Source organism: Gekko japonicus, unplaced genomic scaffold (genome assembly GCF_001447785.1).
Source record: "Gekko japonicus isolate JY-2015 unplaced genomic scaffold, Gekko_japonicus_V1.1 scaffold2857, whole genome shotgun sequence".
In the NCBI taxonomy this organism is placed as follows: domain Eukaryota; kingdom Metazoa; phylum Chordata; class Lepidosauria; order Squamata; family Gekkonidae; genus Gekko; species Gekko japonicus.
Genome location: NW_015163692.1, coordinates 111,435 through 131,075, shown reverse-complemented (window position 1 = coordinate 131,075; position 19,641 = coordinate 111,435). Strand labels below are relative to the sequence as shown.

The following is a 19,641-nucleotide window of genomic DNA, read 5'->3' as shown; positions in this document are numbered from 1 at the left end:
TCCAGAGGGTCTCCATATCTCCGAAGCAACCATGAAGCAGGACTCTCGATCCCTGACGATCCAGGCCGGGAACTGTTACAAAAGCGAGTCACTGCCCTCTTCTTCAGAGATGGCCAGAATGGGAGCCCATCTGTCCTTCCACCTTGGAGAGGGGAGGGATTTCAGATGAAGAAGGCTGTGGTCATTCGCCTGCTCTACGTCGATCTGGACGACCGGACTCTTGCTCTTTTCTACAGACAGACAAACGCGGTGGCCCATCTTGATCTACGCATGTGCAAGGGTTCTGGCGCCCGGGAGAAAAAGGAGACCTGGTGAATTGTGGAAGGGGGGGGGGGGGGAAGCTGGCCTTTGCAGGAGGCAGCAAAGCACCTGGCAGGGCTGGCCGTGCCTTGCAGCCACCCTTCCCCCCCGTTGAAGAGGGCCAGGGACTTCCCAGGGCTGGCTTGTCGTCACCCGAAGAGGGTTTGGTTTCAGGCTTCGGCCAGGACACTCCGAGAGTCAGAATGCGAGCTGTTTGAGCCAATCACTGGCTCCGAGAGGGGTTGAGTCATCAGTTGCCGGGGAGCGGAGCTGCTGCCTCTGGACGAATCGTCCTGGGCTGGACTCTGAGCCTCCCGTCCGTCCTGCAGGCGGGCACAGAAGCTTCCTCTGGGGGGGGGGCATTGGGGACTGTACAAAACAGCCTCAAAGGCAACACACGCTCTCTATTTTTCTAGGGTTGCCACCTTCCAGGTGGGGCCTGGAGTCCCCCCCAGAATTACAATTGATTTCCAGGTGTTCTCCTGGAGAATATGGCAACTTCAGAGGGCAAACCCTATGGAACAATAGGTGAAATCCCTTCCCAATTCCCCCTCTAGGAGCACTGTCTGCCACCCTCCCCCAATTCTCCAGGAATTTCAGAGGCTAGAATTGGCCACCCAAGTTCTTATGGACCCAGCCTTGAAAAACTCTGATTTAGCCGAACCAAGCAAGCATCTGACAGATTCAGGCTGCGAACCTGAGTGTGCTTACCAGGGAGGGAGGAGGTCCCATTGAACTCAGTGAGCTTTACTTTGGAGTATAAATGCTCAGGATTGCACTGTTGTTGTGGCACGATTAGAACTCACTTCATCAGATGCCTGAAACGCAGTCCTCATCAGACAGGCACCCATCTATACCCGAGTATAAAGACATGAGGACCACTGTGTTCCCTGACCTTTGGACTCCACCCTCTATTATTTCTTCACTGCCTTCTTTGACATTAGGCCTAAAGAGAGCCTCCTGATACAGAGGCCATCTACCTCTAAATCTCAGAGCCAGGAGGCAACCTCAGGGGTGGGGCGGATTGATTGGCCTTCTAGGGCAACTGTTCAGCTCGGGGGGGGGGCTCAATGGTTTCTGGCAGGGGGGGTCTGAGGTGTTAAAAGTGCAAAAGATGACCCCACACACCCCTTTCTGGTGATCTCTTTAGCTGCACAGCTGGGGCAGAAGGAAGCCCTCACACACCCAGCCAACCTCCCATGCCAAAAGGCCTTCCTCAATGAGTCAGAACCTCTGGGAACCCACCCCCCACCAGAACAGGCTTCCCCTTTGCCAACAGCCCCCGCTTGGAACCCGACGGAATGCAGCAGAAGCGCTCGGGTTTCGCTGTCCCATGCCCTCCTCTCCACCCAAGCGGAACGCAGGATTTGGGGGAAATGAAAGAGAGAAACCTGGCTCTGATCTAGGAGACCTGCTGTGGTCACCATGCAGAGAACCCCCCCCCCCCGGCTCCTTCATGAATCCACTTGTGGCCTGGCCTGACTGGTTTGCCAGGGTTCCAGGCTGGGAAATTCCTGGAGGGAGATCTTCTGGTGAATCAGAGAATCACAGAGTTGGAAGGGGCCACAAAGAGGCCATGTAGTCCAACCCCTTGCTCAAGGCAGGGTCAGCCTAGAGCATCCTCATAGGGCCCTTCGTCTCCAGGCCCCCGATGGTCCTCATCGCTCTCCTCTGCACCTGCTCCATTCTGTCCGGATCCGTTTTGAAGCGAGGCCTCCAGAACTGCACACAATACTCCAGGTGCGGCCTGACCAATGCAGTGTGCAGCGGGACTGTGACATCTTGCGATTTGGATGTCAGGCCTCTGTGGATACACCCCAAGAGCGCATTAGCCTTTTTTTGTCGCCACGTCACACTGGCTGCTTACCGTCCACTCGTACCCCAAGATCTTGTTCACACACCCTGCTACCCAGAAGTGTATCCCCCATCTACTATGCATCTTCCTCATTTTTGTCGGCCAGATGTAGAACTCGTCACCTATCCTTGTTAACCTGCATCTAATTCACATCTGCCCACTTTCCCCCTGTGTTCAGATCTCATTGAATTCTATCTCCAGGGCTTTTTTTTTCCCCCTGGAGGAATGCTCTGGAGGGGAATTCCAGAACCTCTTCGACAAAATTCTTTTAGTAATGTTTAAAAGTTTGTGCGTTTCCATTATACAGATTGAAAACTTTATTTCCCATTTCTGGCACCTCTTTTTCAAAAAAAGGCACTCTCTATGTCTTCTGGGGTGGCACCTGGGTTTTGGCCACAGTGTCACACAGAGTATTGGACTGGATGGGTCATTGGCCTAAACCAACATGGCTTCTCTTGTGTTCTTATGAATGCAAATCTAATCGATTCAAAACTGGCCGCCAACTTCAGGAGGACCGTGGCAGTTACAGGGTCAAAAAATGCCTCACAGCTCTCTGGCCAGAAACTGCCAGCCCCCTTGCAAGGTTGAAGCCCCCCTCCCCCCAGTTGCCACCATTCCCCCCCTTTCAGAGAGGGAATCCAGTAGAGCAGAACAAAGTTTGAGTCCAGAGGATACTTTAAGACCAACAAAAGTTTTATTCAAGGTAATAGCTTTTTGGTTGCTCGCACACTTCCTCAGAGACATTGAAGAGGAAGTTATCAGTCCATATATATCAATAGAGGGTGAACAGCAAATCAGCAGACACATAATGAAAATGTTTTAACCAACGTGAGAACCAAAAAGGAATAGCAAGCTAAGTTTATATGGTCACCATTTGTTTGGATTGTGGGGGGGGGGGAACAGTGAAACAAAGAAATATGTCAGAATTGGTGACTGACGTGCAAAGCCGCAAATGTCTCATGGAGACCCCCGAAGGCTTTTCAAGGCGAGAGACGTTCAGAGTTGGTTTGCCATTCCCTGCCTCTGCCTAACAGCCCTGGACTGGCTTCCGGGGGGGGGGGGGTCTCCCACCTAAACACTAGCCAGGGGGGGAACAGGGTGAGAGGAGAGATAATGACCCTGTAATCTCCTCGGAGCCCCTCGGAGGAAGGGTGCGATAAACCGTAAACCAAGAGGCTTCCGCAGACCTTGGCTTGAAGGGCTCAGCTGAGACTCATGTAGACGACTCTGTGAATTCTAGTTTCTCAATCAGACAAAAAGCAAACTGGGAACCGTCCCTCCGGTCCTCTTCCCGAATCGTGAACTTCCCAGCAATCCCAGCAGGACCCCAGAGCCGGTTTGGCAACAGTCAGTCAAAATGCTGCCTGAACACGGACTACCTCTGGGGAGGGGGCGGAATCTGTACAACGAGATGAACATCTCCTTTGCTAAAGAAAAAGGTCTCCCAGAGGTGAGGGCTGGAGTTCCTTTGGGACTAACTGATGAGGCCTGTCAGAAAAGACGGGGAAAGACGGTCAGAGGCTGGAGAAGGTAAATAAATAGGACACAAAACCAAAGGCTCAGCTGGGCAGTCTGGCGGGATCCCCACCCACCGCCCACCAGGCCAGAAATACTTATGGGCCTCTTCCACTGGGGCAAACTATTTCCTTAGCGTTTCAATGAAAGCACCATCTGCTGGTACAGAAAAGAAGAAACCCAACGTGAGGAAGGTCTCTGGAGAAGGGACCGCTGACTCTCGAAAGCTTAAATCGTGGGACCCTTCTTGGTCCCTCAGAGACTCCTGGACTCGGACGGAACTGGCCCAGGGAAAGCCAGTCCACACTGGATGATATCTACTCAATTTCAACCATCTTGGAATGAAGCCAGAGTTTCAATGTCTCCCGTTCACTGGTGGTGGTGGTGGGGACGCAATGGAGTGCGGAGGGAATGTTATAACAAGCCTTCCTTCTACTTGGCTGGGGAAAGGCCCCACTGCACCCTGGGAGAGATTTATATATTCCCCCCCTTTCTCCGCAATGCGGATCCAAAGCACCTTTCTGCTCCCTTCTCTCATCCTCCATTTCATCCTCAGAACAACCCTGTGAGGTAGGTTAGACTTAGAGGCCGTGACTGGCCCAAGATCACCAGAAAGCTTCCATGGCAGAGTGGGGAATTCGAACCTGGGTCTCCCAGAAACTAGCCTGACACTTTAACCCCTACACCACACTGGATTTCAACAGTCTGGTCAACGAACAGCTCAAACAGTTAGGGGAAGATTTCCCGTCTGCCTACTGCCGAATGATGGTATTCCCCCCCCATTTCTCCCCAGAGACCCAATTGACCACAACACGGGGACCCCAACCCAGTCTCCTTCCCCCCTGCCCATCATCCTGATCCTCCCCAGAGGAGGCTGCCTTTTGCCCCGCTTGCTATGGGGCAGGCGGGTCTCCAGAGCCGATCCTGTGCTAGGCGGGTCCAGACAGGCACCCCTCTGCACACAGGCATGGACCCCAAAGTTCAGCTAAGGAGTGGGGCGGTTTGCCCCTTTAGGGAGTGCAGATTTCACTCTGGGACCCTTCAGGAGGTGGGAAGGGGGCCTCCGTCTGGGACCCACACCTGCAACAGAAACTCTTCTGTGTGTATCTTTCCCTTCCCTTAGAGTCCCCTCACAGGTGACGCTGTACCCGGAGAAGTTGGTGGGGCTGTGGCAGCCCAATGCGCTCATCTGTCTAGCAAAGGAATCCCCCCCCGTGAGCATCACCTGGCTGAAGAACAGGGAGGAGGTGAAGGTGAAGGACCATGTGGAGGAGACGGATTTCTACCCTGAGATGGACAACTCCGTCCACAAGCTCTCCTAAACCTGACCTTAAAATGGTGGAAAGAGGAAGCTTCTGGTTGGAACCTTAACCCTGTCCTGAGCTCCCAAAGCAGCCTCGAGGGAGTCTCTCACCCACACCTTCCATTTACGAGGCAGGGGGATCACATGACCGGCCTACCTCACAGGGCTGCTGGAAGGAAGACACTGTACGTGAAGTGTTCAGGGAATGCCCACAAGAAATGCAAAGCCGCACTGTCTTCGCATAACCAGTTTCAAACTTTGGCCAGTTCCTTCATGCCAGGCAGGATTAAAAACAAAGTTATTGGAGGAGATGTACGGACGGCCTTACCTGCAGCAGGTACCGTGGGGGCCGCTACGGAGAAAGAGAGAGAGACGGTCAAAGCCCTTTCAGGGTTGCTGATTTCTGTGGTTTTCCAGCACTCTGAACTCCCCCACCCCATAATAATTTCAGAAGAGCCCTGCTGGGTCAGACCAGTGAGGGTCCACCTAGTCCAGCCTCCTGACTCACACAACAGTGGCCAGCCAGTTCCTCTGGAGGGCCAACCGTCAGGGCAGAGAGGCCGAGGCCTTCCCCTGATGTTGCCTCCTGGCTCTGGGATTCAGAGGCCGACTGCCTCTGAATGTGGAGGTTCCCCTCAGTCACCAGGGCTAGTAGCCACTGATAGACTTCTCCTCCAGGAATCTATCTAGTCTCCTCTTTATAAGAACTCAGGACAAATAAGATCGGCATGAAGAGCCTCCCCCAGAAGTCCAGCTCGAATGCCAAACCAGACCAGGCGTCTAGTCCTCAAGATGGCCCCTGCAGAGGAGCAGAAGGACCCCCTTCTCAGTCTTTGGGTCCTCTATGATAATTCTTTAAAAAAACGACAAGAGTCCTGCACTTCGCAATATATTCCACCCCAGTTCACTCTTTTGTACCCATTAAGAGCACTTCTTGTTTTTACTGGGATGGGGGGCGGGGGGAGGCCTTGATCTAATCGGAGGAGACCAGCTTAGTATGCAGAACCCAAACCAGAATGGCCCGGGGAAGAAAGAGACTACTGACCACCACTACACCCTTAAGCCCAGGTCTCTCGTTCTTAATGGGAACGGAAGCTGGAAAAGTCCTGGGTGGTGGGAGGGAGGTTGCGGGGGGCACCCCCAGTCCCCTTCAGCGCCTTCCCTGCCGTGTCCCTCTCTCACCAGCCACCCGTTCCCACCTCCTTACCTCGCCTGGTCCTCAGGTAGAAGGAGACTCCCGCGGCCCCAAAGACCACCCCCAGCACAGCCCCCAGAGCCCCCGTCCACACTTTGCTCTGGGCAGAGTTTGATGACCGTGGCTCTGAGGAAAGAGAAGGAAATCTGTGTGGAAAGATGGCTCAGGGTCAGGCTGGGCCTCTCGGATTCTAGCTCTCACAAGGGGAGGGCTGGTCCATGAGAGAAGCAAAGGCACGGCCCACCCCTCCATCCGATCTCACTGTCCGCAGAGCCCAGGCTGGGCTGTGAGGTCCCCAAGCTTGTTTGTTCCTTAGATTTTTTAGATGCCACTCACCCAGGGGATCTCGTGGCAACTTAGAACATGAAAGCCACATAAATAAGGTAAAGACAATATAAAAGCCGATAATTAAATAAAATATTAACATTAAAAAGTCAATGTATTAAAATATGTGGCTAGCACCATAACACTAACAATAACAGCCGAACATCTGGATTGCCCTCCAAAGGCCAACGTTAGCAATTCAGGCTTGCATGCCCTGTGGAGAATAAACAATTCCAGCAGGGCCCGGGTGTCATCCGAGCGCGCATTCCACAGGGCAGGGGCCGCAACGGAGAAGGCCCTTCCCCTGGTGGCAGCTCACTGACTCTTCCTGTGGCCAGGCGCCTGAAAGAGGCCCCTGGATGATGGCCAAAGGGAGTGCTTGGGGGGGGGGTTTGTAACAGGTGAGGCAGTCCCGGAGGTAGGAGGGGCCCATTCACATCTTGCAACACCACCCAGGGAGCGTGGGGGGTGGTCCTCCCCCAAAGAGTTGGCCCTGTGGGCCATTCGCAGGCCCTTTGCTGCATTTCCACGAGGGTTGCCAACTCTCACTTGGGGGATTCCTGGAAATTTGGGGGAGGTGCCTGGGGGGAGGGGGGAGGTTGGAGGAGGGAGAAACCTCTGCAGTTTATAAGACCATAGGCTACACACCCTCCAAGAAAGCCATTTTATCCAGCGGAAATTATCTCCCTAGCCTGGAAATTGTTTGCGATTCTAGGAGAACTCCATGCCCCACCTGGAGGTTGGCAAGTCAACTTCCTACTACCAAAGCGAAGCACTGGACTGGGAGGACAGGGAGATACCCAGATGAAACTCCGAGAGAGGGTCATTGATTCAGGAGGGGAAAGCCAACGAGACACGAGTCTTCCTGTTCAACATGGAGACAAAGCCGTACTTTGCAGAGAGTGAGGAGGTCCTTGGATACAGAGAGGGTCTCCGGGACCCCCCGAGTGCTTCTTCTGACTCCAGGGGGGCTTTACAGGGGGCTGTCAGGAGCCCCATTCTGCAGAACAGCCCCCTCCCCAAACAAGGCACCTTTCCTGACCACGATGGACCTCCTAGGAAAGGAGAGGGGAGCCTGCTGAAGGGACTTCCCAGTTATGCCTGCAGGGACCACAAGCGGCCTTCAGAGTAGATTCAGGTCGGGCAGCCGAGTGGGTCTGAAGTGGCAGAACAAAGTCTGAGTCCAGTGGCACCTCTGAGACCAACAAAGTTTGATTCACGGTGTCACAAAATGGCTGCCAAGCAGAGGCAGCAGTTCAGTTTTAAAATGGCTGCCAGACTGCTGGTCCTTCGGGGGGGGGAGTGCTCCATAGGGAACAACGGAAGTGCCATACCTCCCTGCCTACACTTCCCAGGAGCTTTAGGGGGAAAAGTGTGGGAAAGTAGGGACCCACCCCAGGAACGGAGCCAGCCAGATGAAGCCTTGAGCCTCCTGGGAGTTCTTTAGTCTTGGCCTTCGCCTGAGCTTGAAGAGCAGCTTCAAGGGGTGCGTCCAGGTGGGACTCCTGCTACCAGCACTCCCTGGTCAGTCCAGGCCACTGTGAATTGTGGTGGACGGCCAGGAGGGTTGGCAGTACTGGTGACCAGTCTGGTGAAGGGCTGGAGGTTCTCTCCAACTATGAGGAGGAGGAAAGCAAATCCTGGCCTGCAGCCACCATCTCCAGAGGTAGAGAGGGTGTGTGTGTGTCGGGGACAGAGGAACTGCGTTTAGATCATATTTATTTTCTGCCCAGCTTCTGTTGCTGTGCCTGTGTTTATTTTCTGTGCCTAACTTGTACATAGTTTAAATAAATCTTTTTGAGTTTTAAAGCCTGGTAGTGCCTTGACAACATTGTCCTCCCCGCTAAGCACATTGCCAGAGGCTAAAGGGAGGCCAGAGAACCCATACGGGCCCAAAAAGGAAGTGTTGCCAACTCTCCAGGGGACTCCCAAAGATTGACATATCCACTTTCCCAGGTTGGGGAATCAGCCAGAGGGGTCTCACTGTCCCTCTAGGAAGGCGGTGTAAAACCAGTGGGTGGTGGCAGCGACTGAGGAAGGAGATAGTCCCACCAGGCAGGGTGGGAAGGCAAAAGCAGGGGCTTGTGAGCCACAGAGCGGCTATTCAGTCTCCCAGGGCTGAGGGTGGGCCCCCATTTTGCCACACACTGTATAAGCTTTCGTGTGCAAGTACCTGACGAAGTGAACCTGCAAACAAATGTTTATACCGTGAATAAAACTTTGCTGATCTCAAAGGTGCCACCGGACGCAGACTTTCTTCTCCCTTCAGGGTAATGTGAGCAGTGTTCCCTCTAAGCTGAGTTAGTGTGAGCTAGCTCACAGTTTTTTTAGCCTCCAGCTCACGGATTCTTGTCTTAGCTCAGGAAGGATGGCTCCAGAGCAAACTAATTTACTCACTAGCCAAATTGCTCGCTCACAACTTTAGCTCACAAAATAGAATTTTTGCTCACAAGACTCCACAGCTTAGAGGGAGCATTGAATGTGAGGATGTACAAATCCAGTTCAGGGATCCCTGGTGAACAGCAAGGATGTGCCACGGGGACTGAGTGACACCTCGGAAATCTTTCTTCGCCCTTCTCTCCTCCTCCTGTTTTGGTTCCATCTTCCTTGCCAAACACATAAGAATATCTTTGCAGGATCAGCACTGGATCTGACACCAGGCCTTCCAGCCAGAATCCTCCCTGGGAAGCCTCTGCTGGGCTGACTCAAAACTCACTGAGCTGACGGAGGACCTTGGAACTCCCACCCACTGTGCAGGACTGTGGGTCCCTGGGAAATGGGGAAGCCCCCCGGTCTCTCACCCCACTGCACGGTGATGGGTTCCTTCAGGCTGCTGTGCTCCACCTGGCAGGTGTAGAGGTCTCCCCGCTGGGGCACCGTCTCCAGCATCGCCTGGTTCAGGAAGGTCCAGTCTCCATTCTGGATCTCGTCCGCGTACCCCACCCCTTCCGTCTGCTCCTGCCCGTTCTTCAGCCACTTGAAACTAACCCCCGAGGGGTAATATCCTGTCGCGGTGCAGAGCAGGAGGCTGTGGTGGGCCAGGGGGCCTGCCTTGGTGTGGGAGATTTTAACCGTGGGCTGATCTGCAGGAGGGAGAAACAGGGGGAAACTTCAGGGACACAGGGAGAACCAGAAAAGCACCCACAGATCAAGAAGAGGGAGGGGTTATCGTGTCTGCAGCCGCTATATTTCGAAAGGCACAAGCCCCCTGGGTTCTTTCACAAGCACAGCCAATAATCCACTCATCCACCTTCCAGTCCCTGCATAAAACCTGTAGACACAAACACACAAAGGCATCTCTCTCCCCCTCCTTCTTCCCAAACACTAGGAGCTGCTTTACAGGATCAGACCCCCCATCCATCCAGGCCTGATAACAGTGGGCCGGAAGCCTCCCAGAACTGACCTGCAGGGTCAATCTGAACTCCCTGGAAGGCCCTGTTGAAAGGGGAGAACTTGCAGTTGCTGCTGCCACATACATATATCTTCCTTGGACCTATGGCTGCTGATGTACCTATCACGTATGACTATCATGAATGTGACACAGGCCAAACTGGAACTGGCTAGAATTGAACCAATGTACTGATCCAAACCCTTCTCTCTGTCTCTGGGGTCAGGGAGCTCACAGAAAGTCAGGGGGAGTCAAGAAAGCTGGTTTCAGATTCCCGATCCATTTTAATTCTGATAGTGACACCACTAACTTCTGGAATGTATAAACATCCTCTAAGGCATAAATCATGTACAGAGTTATCGGTACCACCGGAAGGCCACAGCACAAGCAGAGTCCCGAAGCTTCCTGGGAAACAGAACCAAAGATTCATTCATCTCTACTTTGCTATAGAAATTAAAGTCACGTAGAGGTTTAACAGAGGACTGGGGCTCAATGCAGACCCTGATTCTGCCACAGAAGGCACAGAAAATGCATGAAAAAAAGAACAATTATCCAAGGACTTTTTTGGTTCCGATGGGTTTTTTTTTCCGATGGAAAAATTGGGAATTTGAGGAACCACCGGAAATGCTGGTAAGAAATATTTCTCTTTTGGCACGACTGAAATCCTTTTAAAGAGAAGATATTACTTACTCCAAATAGGAAGGTACGAGGGACTGGGGCCACGAAGGGCTTTCAGTGTGACAGCCAGACCCTTGAACTGAGCCCAGCAGTTGGCAGAATGGGAGTCATATGCCTGCTCCACCAAGCTCCCAGTAATAACCAAGCTGCGGCCTTCTGTACCAACTGGAGTCTCCGAATTCCCTTTGAGGGGAGACCCATAGAAAGTGCATTACAGTAGTCTAGTCTCAATGATACCGTGGCGTGGACCCAGGTAGCCAGATCAGCCATATCCAGGGAAGGGGCCATCTTCTGGGCCAGGCTGAGATGGAAGAAGGTGTTTCTGCCAGCTACATTAGTTTGTTTCTCCAGCAGTAGTGTGTAACTGAGTCTCCAAGGGTCAGTGGAACTGCGCTGAACGTGGGAGAGCCCAATGTCCTTCAAAGATCTCTGCCTTCCAAGCCAGAATTACAAACCAACTGACAGGGCAAAGAGGCCGAGCTCTTCAAAAGAGCATTAGAAGAGCCCTGCCGGCTGCCGGATCAGACCAGCGAGGGTCCACCTAGTCCAGCATCCTGCCTCACACAGCGGTAAATAGGGCTTTTTTGTAGAAAAAGCCCAGCAGGAACTCATTAGCATATTAGGCCACACCCAACAGCAGAAACCCATTAGCATATTAGACCACACCCCTCACAGCATAGCTCATTAGCATATTAGGCCACCCCCCATGCCTTCCCTTGGCTTGTCCGGGTGCCCTGCGGCTGCGGGAAGCCCGGGGAAGCCAGCCCTTCGACAGGCCGGGGAAGGGGCAGGGAGGCATTTAAATGTTTAATTTAAATGCCTCCCCGATCCTTCCAGGGCCCCCCGGCCTGCCCACCTCGGAGTCGCCGGGGTGTGTGTGTCGCTCTCCAGGCCTTCCCTCTCTAGCCACGCTCCCGCAGAAGTTTTGGCTGTAATGGGCGTGGCCAACTCTGAAGCCAGCTGGAACTCCGTCCCTGTGCGTCCCTGCCCAAAAATAGCCCTGACGGTAAACCAGTTCTTCTGGATGACCAACAACTGGGCATACAGGCTGAGGCCTACATCAGAAGAGCCAAGCTGGATCAGACCAGTGAGGGTCCTTCTAGTCCAGCATCTTGTCTCACCCGGTGGGCAGCTGATTCCTCCAGAGGGCCAAAGACAGGGCACACACAGAGGTTGAGGCCTTCCCTTGATAAGGACACAAGAAGAGCTCTGCTGGATCAGGCCACCGAGGGTCCATGTAGTCCAGCCTCCTGTCTCACAGAGTGGTCAGCCAGTTCCTCCTGATGGCCAACTGCTGGGCATAGAGGCCGAGGCCTTCCCCTGATGTTGCCTCCTGGCTCTGGGATGCAGAGGCTGACTGCCACTGAATGTGGAGGTTCCCCTCAGTCATCATGGCTATTGGCCATTGATAGACTGATCCCCCTTTAAAGCTGTTTATTCCTGTGGACATCTGTGATCAGCAGCCCTTAAAACAGGACTCAAGAGGTGAAGAGTTAAATGGGAAGAGTTAAACGTCCACAAGAATGGAGAGCTTTGAGTGACAGGCGGCTCCAAGCATTCTGATTGGGCCGCTCCAGCCACGGATTTCTCCAAATATTCTATTTCCCTCTCTCTCAGCACCCAGCTAATAAAATTCCTCCCCTGGTTTGCGTGAAGAGAGACGATCCTGTACCTTCACTGTTGACTATCTGCTCTGAGGAAGAACTGAGTGGAAGAACAGAGTCTGAGCCTGTGCTGGAAGTGGTTCGTTTCACACAGACATGAGAACTGGGAACGAGCTGAGTCTGGTGTGAGCCAGAGGCTAAAGAACTGTGAGCTGGCTCACACCAGACTCAGCTTAGAGGGAGCACTGGTTCCCCGGCTGGGGGGTAGATGCCAAATTGTATCTCCGGGACAAAAGGCGGGACAGGGTTTTTTTGAAAAGGCAAAGCAGAAGACCAGGTTACTTGGGGGCTCAGTCCCAGAAGGGAACAAAATGTTGGAGGGGGTGTTGGGTGTTACAAGTTAAAACACTTCAGTATTAACTGGGTTAATGATGTTTGTTAAGTCACATGTTTGTTTGTGTTGGGTATTTGCATGTTGAAAACACTCAGTGTGTGTGTATGGGGTTAAATGTCTGTTCTGTTGTCACAGGAAATCACCTGCCTTTGTGTTAGCCAATGTTAGCTTAGATCTGCAAGCCCGGGAAAAGCATCCCTGTTCTGAGAGTTTGATTGGAAGCAAAGAGTTAGTGTCTTTGCATTTTATGGCCCCTCTTCCCCTCTTTGTTCGTCTTGGAGAAGAAGCATGTTAGAGAGTGGCCATTGCAGCCTTCTAGTCTTGTACTTTGTAGAGAGAGGATGTAGCTTATATAGCTCTGTTGTTATTTTCTCCCAGTTACCCTCCCCTATGGTAGAATTGTAGTAAACTTTTATATTTTTAAACACACATGGACTCTGGGTCTGATTATTGAACTCTGGCATTGCTAAGCTGTTTTATCCTCTGCTGAATTTTATAAAAATTCCAACAGTTTGTAACCAATCTATTTAGATAATAGGAAGTTTGTTACTCTGATTGGAAACTAAGGTGTCAAGTATTAGCATTTTATGGCTTCTCTTCCCCTGCTGAGTGTTCTTTGTTCTGACTAGAGAAGAAGACTCCATTCCGGCTCTTTAAGATGTAAGGATGTAGGCATATAGCTCTTTGTTATTTCATATCCTGTGTTCCTTTCCCCCATGTTAGGTTATAGTAAACGTTTATATTTTAGACACACCATGGACTCTGCCTCTTTAATACTCTGCTGATATTACTCAAAAAGAATCCCATCAGGGGGGTGAACCCAACTCGGAGGAAGGAAAATTGCTGGGAGTTTGGGGGGGGGGTTGTCTCCTCCTCCCCATACCAATTCACTTCCTCCTCTGGCAGCCAAGCACTTCCTTTCGTCCCTCCCTGAGCTGCGTTTTGTTTCAGAAAAGGGGTGTTGGGGTCCTAAGAGGGTCCGGCTTTTACCTCTGCCCCCCCCGCTGTGGATGGGGAGGGAAAAGGGGCCCCCCCGCCCCACGCTCACCCTTCCTGGCGAGGGTGACGCCGTCTCTCTCTTCGACCCCGTAGTTGCCACGGCAGAAGACGTCCGCCTGGGCCCGCCTGTTGTCCAGGAGCTCCTTCCGGCTGTTCCAGCCGCGGGCGTCGGGCTCGCCCAGCGGGGTGACGGCCTCGAAGGTCCCCCGGCGGCTGTCGAAGCGCACGTACTCCTCCCGCCCGTAGATGTACCTGTCCAGGAAGCGGACCTCCCCTCGAGTCCCGCCGGCGAAGCGGCACTCGCACTTGCTCTGGTGCAGAAAGTGGGCGGCTGCGGGGACAGACACGGGGCAGGGAGAAGAAGAAGGGAGTCATTCCGCCCCCCTCCCCTCTCCCTCCCCCTCTAGATGCCGTGGCCCCTGCCCTGGCGGGCCCCTGGGGAAAACCCGCCCCCCCCCCCCCCCCCAAGTTTCAGGGGCAACCGGGGAGGGGGCAGAAGAGATGGGGTGGGGCAGCCAGGTCGGTGGGAGTGGTAGCAGGGCGAAGCTGAAGTCCGAGGGCGGGGGCTGGCTATCAGTGTTCCCTCTAAGCTGCTTGAGTGTGAGCCAGCTCACCGTTTTTCAGCCCTGGGCTCATGAAGGAGGGCTCCAGAGCCAACTAAGCGATTGCCTAGCCCAATGGCTCGCTCACAACTCTCATGCCAGGAGCTCACAAAGTCCGCAAGATTGATGTCAGAGTCGTGGCACGTGATGGCCCACAGGACCGCCCCTGCCCGACCAAGACTTTCACCAGGCCAATCACCGAGGTGGTCCTGCTCTGCACCAAAGAAGAACTCGAAGATTGAAGACTCAAGTTTGCATGTCCTATTTTGTATAGAACATAGTTAGCAGTGTAGCATGCCAATTATGCATAGTTATAGATGTAAGGCTTGTTAGCAATGCATGTGGGTAGTGGAACCCATAGGATTCCAGGCGGGGAGTGTGCTGCCCCCAGACAGCGTTTGAGACTGTAGTTAAGCAGAACTGCCAGATTGCTTTAAGAGCAGTGGTTCCTGGGAATTGAAGTCTTTAGTTAGACACCCCACAGCATCCGGCACACAGAGGCGCGGGAGGGTTCGAATTACAACTCTCTTCCTGTAGCCTTTGTTCTCTATAGCCGGCAAGGAGTGGGGACAACCATCCCTTTCACCATGAGCCAGTGAAAGGAATTTAATCACAAAGATGAGAGTAAAGAAATCTTATAAATGCATGTGAAAAACTGAATAAAAGTGATTGATTCTACTTTGGCTGTGCGTTGAAAACTGTCCAGAAGACGCTGTCGGCTCAGCGTTAGACGGAACAGGCATTGTTGCCCACAAGACTCCACAGCTTAGCGGGAGCATTGGGTGGGCCCCTCGGAGGCCAGCCCAGTTTGATTCTGGGGGGAGAAGCTTTTTGCGTGCAGGACGGAATAACCCTGAGCAAGACCAACAGAGTTTCATTGGAAGCGAAAGCTTGTGTGTGCATGACAGTCTATTGTAATATATCTGGACAAGATGACAGCCAGGTATGAGTGTGTTAGATCATACTGATCTGAGTGACAGGTTAAACTCATGTGACAGTGTCACCAGGTACTGATTACACTAGGTTGCATCAGCTTAATTAGTAGTCACCAGGGGTCATTTCATAGCAAAAGAGCTAGGGGAACTCATTAGCATAATTCATTAGCATATGCCACACCCCCTGACATCAGGGGCCGGTGGTGGACCTGCAAGGCCGGCAGGAGTGCGAGGAAGCCCCGCCAAGGCCCTCCCTGGCCTCAGGCAGGCAGGGGTGGGGAGAGGCGGGGAGGAAGCAACTTACCCTCCCTCTTCTGCCTCCTCCTGGCTGAATGAGGGCTGGAAGCGGGGTGGCCGGAAGCAGGGGGCGGGGCTTCGTCGTGTGCCCCGCCCCCTCAAACCTCACCCGGGGGAACTGCGATCCCCCGCGTTCCCCCCCGAAATGACCTCTGGTAGTCACCATGAGTCGGCATAAGGCTCTGATTGGTGCTAGTCTGTATATAAGGAGAACAGTCCTGATGTAAATGTTCACACCTGTGAATGAGTTTACTGCGAAGCACCTTGTCAGACAATTCTATGATTTGGAGACCGCATGGTGGTATGGACTGTCTGTAAATATTCTGTAAATAAAACCACTGTATATAGCTTCAACACAGCAACCTGAAACTCTTATTATTCGGACGCTTCGTGCATGCCGTCAGTGCAAAGCACTCCTTCCTTCCTTCCTTCCTTCCTTCCTTCCTTCCTTCCTTCCTTCCTTCCTTCCTTCCTTCCTTCCTTCCTATTCATATTCCTCCCCCCCCTGTGGGCTCAGGGTGGGTTCCAACAATATAAAATGCAGTACGATTAAAACCAGATTAAGAAAAACAGTATAAAATAACATAACTCCGAGGCCCCATGTCAACTCTAGTAAAAACCATGTCAACGCTCGGGGAAACCAGATTTCATAGTGGTTTATTTTATTTTATTTATTTATTTTATTATTATATTTCTACCCCGCCCTCCCTGCGAGCAGGCTCAGGGTGGCTAACAGATGAGGCACATATGCCAAGGTGAATACAATTAAAGACAGAATGAAACAGTCATATGCAACAAAAACAATACAAAACAATAAAACACATGAAACACATAAAAACAACCATTATCAAAATAAAATGCTCAGTGGTGTTATTAAGCATTCAGTCAGCGCAAGATGGTAGCCTGTAGATATAGCTCCGAGCCTGAGGCTAAGATGGCATTCATCTCCAGCTGTGAAGCGGGGATGATGCTTGCCTTTTCTCAGGTTCGGCTTCAGCAATCTCGTAGTCAAAAAAACTTTCTAACTTCAAAAAGAACTCTCACTGCCTTTTCTCATTCAGTCCAAGAAAATAATGTGCTCCTTTTGTGTTGCAAAAATAAACCATCCTCTGCTACCACTTTGTTGGGATTCTGAGATTCGAGATCGATGGTCGTTTTGCAAACACAAGAGTCACATTAGTTAAAAGAAAAATATCTTTACTACAAAACAAAATAAAGCATGGGTAAGGTACTTTGGATAAAAAGAAATAAAACACAAGGTTACATGCTTACAGTTACTTTCAGCACTACTTACTAACGGCTACATCTTTCTATCTATCCGGCGGCTTCAAGAGAGAGCTTCCTGTGTGTTTCACACAAAGGGCCATAAACCTTGTGAATACATTAATGCTAGATCAAAGCATTTCCACAAACAAGTTGTTAGTTGACCAATACAAAAGCTACAGGTAACTTCATTAGACTAAGCAACTCCCTCAAACTTTCCCGCCGTAGAATACATTATGTAACACAACATCCTGTTTCCTGACAAACAACACTTAACTCTGTAATGACTGAAGTGTAGCAACTTGAAACTCCAACAAACAACCATTGTCAAAATAAAATGCTCAGTGGTGTTATTAAGCATTCAGTCAGCGCAATATGGTAGCCTGTAGATAAGGCTCCGAGCCTGATTCGGCGGCTAAGACGGCATTCAAATATGAAGGCCTTCAAGGATTCAGGCCAGAAGGAGGGGGACGCCCACTGCCTCAACCAAAAGCCCGGTGGTGGAAGAGCTCCGTCTCACAGGCTCTTCTTCAGGAAGATTGGAAGGAAAGCTCAAAAGCCAGTTACAAGAAAAAAGAGGGTGTGGGGCAATGTTCCCTCCAAGCTGTGGAGTCTTGTGAGCAAAAATTCTCCTTCGTGAGCTACTGGCATTAAAGTTGTGAGCAAGCAATTTGGCTACTGCATAAATCCATTTGCTCCGGAGCCCTCCTTCCTGAGCTAAGACAAAAATGTGTGAGCCGGAGGCTAAAAAACTGTGAGCTAGCTCACACTAACTCAGCTTAGAGGGAACACTGGTGTGGGGGGGTAAGCAGTTAGGGGGGGCACACAGAGTCCAGGTGCACACCTGCAGAGCTGACACTGGATAGGGTGTCTGGTAAGATCCATGGATGGCAGCAAATTGGCAGGGAAACGCAAGAGTTAAAAAAGAGGTGTGTGGGACTGAAGCTGGAGTCCAGCGGCACCCCCAAGACAAACCGGGCTCAGCCCCAGGGGACATGCCAGAACACAGACCCAGCATGTGCATGCTTCTTCACATACATTGAAACAGGTTTCCACAAATATTACATGCAGGTAGGGGGGGGGATCAGTTACCAGGAAGATCTGATTAGAGTCAAGATGCATCAGTATAACTAAGATAAAACATACAGCAGATTTGAGCTAAAGAGTTGGGGGTATTAGGGGGGAACCTAAAGAATTGAGGTATTCCTTAGACGGGGGGGGGGAGCACAGTTCCTCGGAGGGATGGGGGGGGGGGAGAAGCTGCAGGCAGAAGACCTCTCGGCTCAGAAGTTCTCCTCTCTAGAAAACTGAGAATTTATACTTTCGGTATGAGAATTTTGTACGTTGATTACTGGAAGGGGGGTTGTGCTTATGTTAGTTGGCTGTCACTCAGTCTGTATTTTGATTGCTGTTGTAAATATTCGGAAGGGATGTGATATGGATTTTCCCCAGAGGGAATTGGCAGGGCAAATGTTGCTGGCAGAAGCCGTCTCGCCTCAGAAGTTCTCCTGTCTTTAAAACAGCATGTTCATATTTTAGTAGAGATCCCAGAAGCTCCTTTCAAGAACGGACGCCATCCCAATGCAGAGCGGAACTGCCAGCTGGTGCGTCTCCAAGGGACGGGCCAGACAGAAGTCAGAAAGACAGAGCCCTCCCCCCGCCCCCATCTGCTCAAACACAACAGGCCTGAATGGCTGCATGTGGATTGTGGTTGTATTTCCTTTCTCCAAGTACTATGTCTTTTGACGTCTGGCTATTGTTAGTGTCATAAAAAGCAAGGGTCACAACTTAGGTGGGACCACACTGTCCTAGACGTGACCTCTCTCAGTTCTTTAATTAAAAAGAGAAAAAAAAATATTTATTTGATATTGCTCCTTGAATTAAGTAGCAGTTAGACATGCACACTTCTTCAGATCCTTCTTCATCCGTACACACGAAAGCTTGTACCCAGAATAAAACTCTGTTGGTCTTAAAGGTGCTGCTGGACTATAATTTCAGAAAGAGACGTGCGAATGTATGAATTTGTGAGGGGGACGAATTCCACAGCTGCCCCCCTCTCAATCCCCCGAGGTCTGGCGCACCTTTCCCCCTCAGGCTGAGGAGGAGGAGGAGGAGAAAGAGAAGGAGGAGAAGGAGGAGGAGACTGGATTTATACCCCACCCTTCACTACCCAAAGCAGTCTCAGAGTGGCTTACAAAATCCTTTCCCTTCCCCTCCCCAGAACAGACACCCTGGGAGGTCCTGGGCCGAGAGAGCTCTGACAGAAACTGCTCTTTTTCAGGAACAGCCCTGACAGATCTATGGCTTGCCCAAGGTCATCCAGCCAGGTGCAAGTGGAGGAGGAGTGGGGAATCAAACCTCTCTTCTCTTATTTTTCTTCTACCAATTAAAACGTGGGTGACCCACCTGGAGTCTTAGCAAGGAAGGCAGAGGACAGATAAACAGATATCTATACAGAAACGGGGTGCGCCAGGAAGGGGAGGGGCGGGTCTGGGTTCCTTCAGGCTGAACCTGCGCAGGTGGCACCCAGAGCCAGAGGGTACCCGGGCACAAGAGCCCCCAGCAGACAGGTTGGGCAGGTGCCGGGCATCGAGGCTTGAGACAGGCTGGTGGAGCTGAAGGTCTGCACCTCATCCAGAAGGACATAAGAACATAAGAGACGCCAATGTTGGATCAGGCCAAAGGCCCATCCAGTCCAACACTCTGTGTCACACAGTGGCCAGAAATACCAGTGCCATCAGGAGGTCCAGCAGTGGGGCCAGGACATTAGAAGCCCTCCCACTGTTGACCCCCCCAAGCACCAAGAAGACAGAGCATCACTTGCCCCAGAGCCCCTAGCTATACCTTGTGGCTAATAGCCACTGATGGACCTCTGCTCCATATGCTTATCTAATTCCCTTTTGAAGCCATCCATGCTTGTAGCACCCACCACTTCCTGTGGCAGTGAATTCCAAGTGTTAATCACTCTTTGGGTGAAGAAGGACGTCCT

At 51.8% G+C, this 19,641-nt stretch overlaps 1 protein-coding gene across 1 annotated transcript; it reads right to left on the bottom strand.

Annotated features, from left to right (window-relative positions):
• Window positions 1–3,218: 3,218 nt before the first annotated feature.
• LOC107107485 (H-2 class II histocompatibility antigen, E-S beta chain-like) lies at window positions 3,219–19,242 on the bottom strand. The gene is made up of 6 exons (XM_015407792.1): window positions 19,164–19,242; window positions 13,605–13,886; window positions 9,294–9,575; window positions 6,181–6,294; window positions 5,302–5,325; window positions 3,219–3,643 (listed from the first exon to the last, which is right to left on the bottom strand). The coding sequence occupies exons 1-6, from the start codon at window positions 19,240–19,242 to the stop codon at window positions 3,630–3,632; spliced, it is 795 nt and encodes a 264-aa protein (XP_015263278.1). The 3' UTR covers window positions 3,219–3,629.
• Window positions 19,243–19,641: the final 399 nt, after the last annotated feature.

Excerpts from the sequence above, each read along its gene's own strand:
- LOC107107485 (XM_015407792.1), bottom strand. The coding sequence starts at position 19,242 with ATGCCCGGCACCTGCCCAACCTGTCTGCTGGGGGCTCTTGTGCCCGGG. Across the intron at positions 13,887-19,163 it reads TCTGGGTGCCACCTGCGCAG|CCGCCCACTTTCTGCACCAG; the intron begins GTTCAGCCTGAA and ends CTGTCCCCGCAG. Across the intron at positions 6,295-9,293 it reads ACCCATCACCGTGCAGTGGG|AGCCACGGTCATCAAACTCT; the intron begins GTGAGAGACCGG and ends CTCTTTCCTCAG.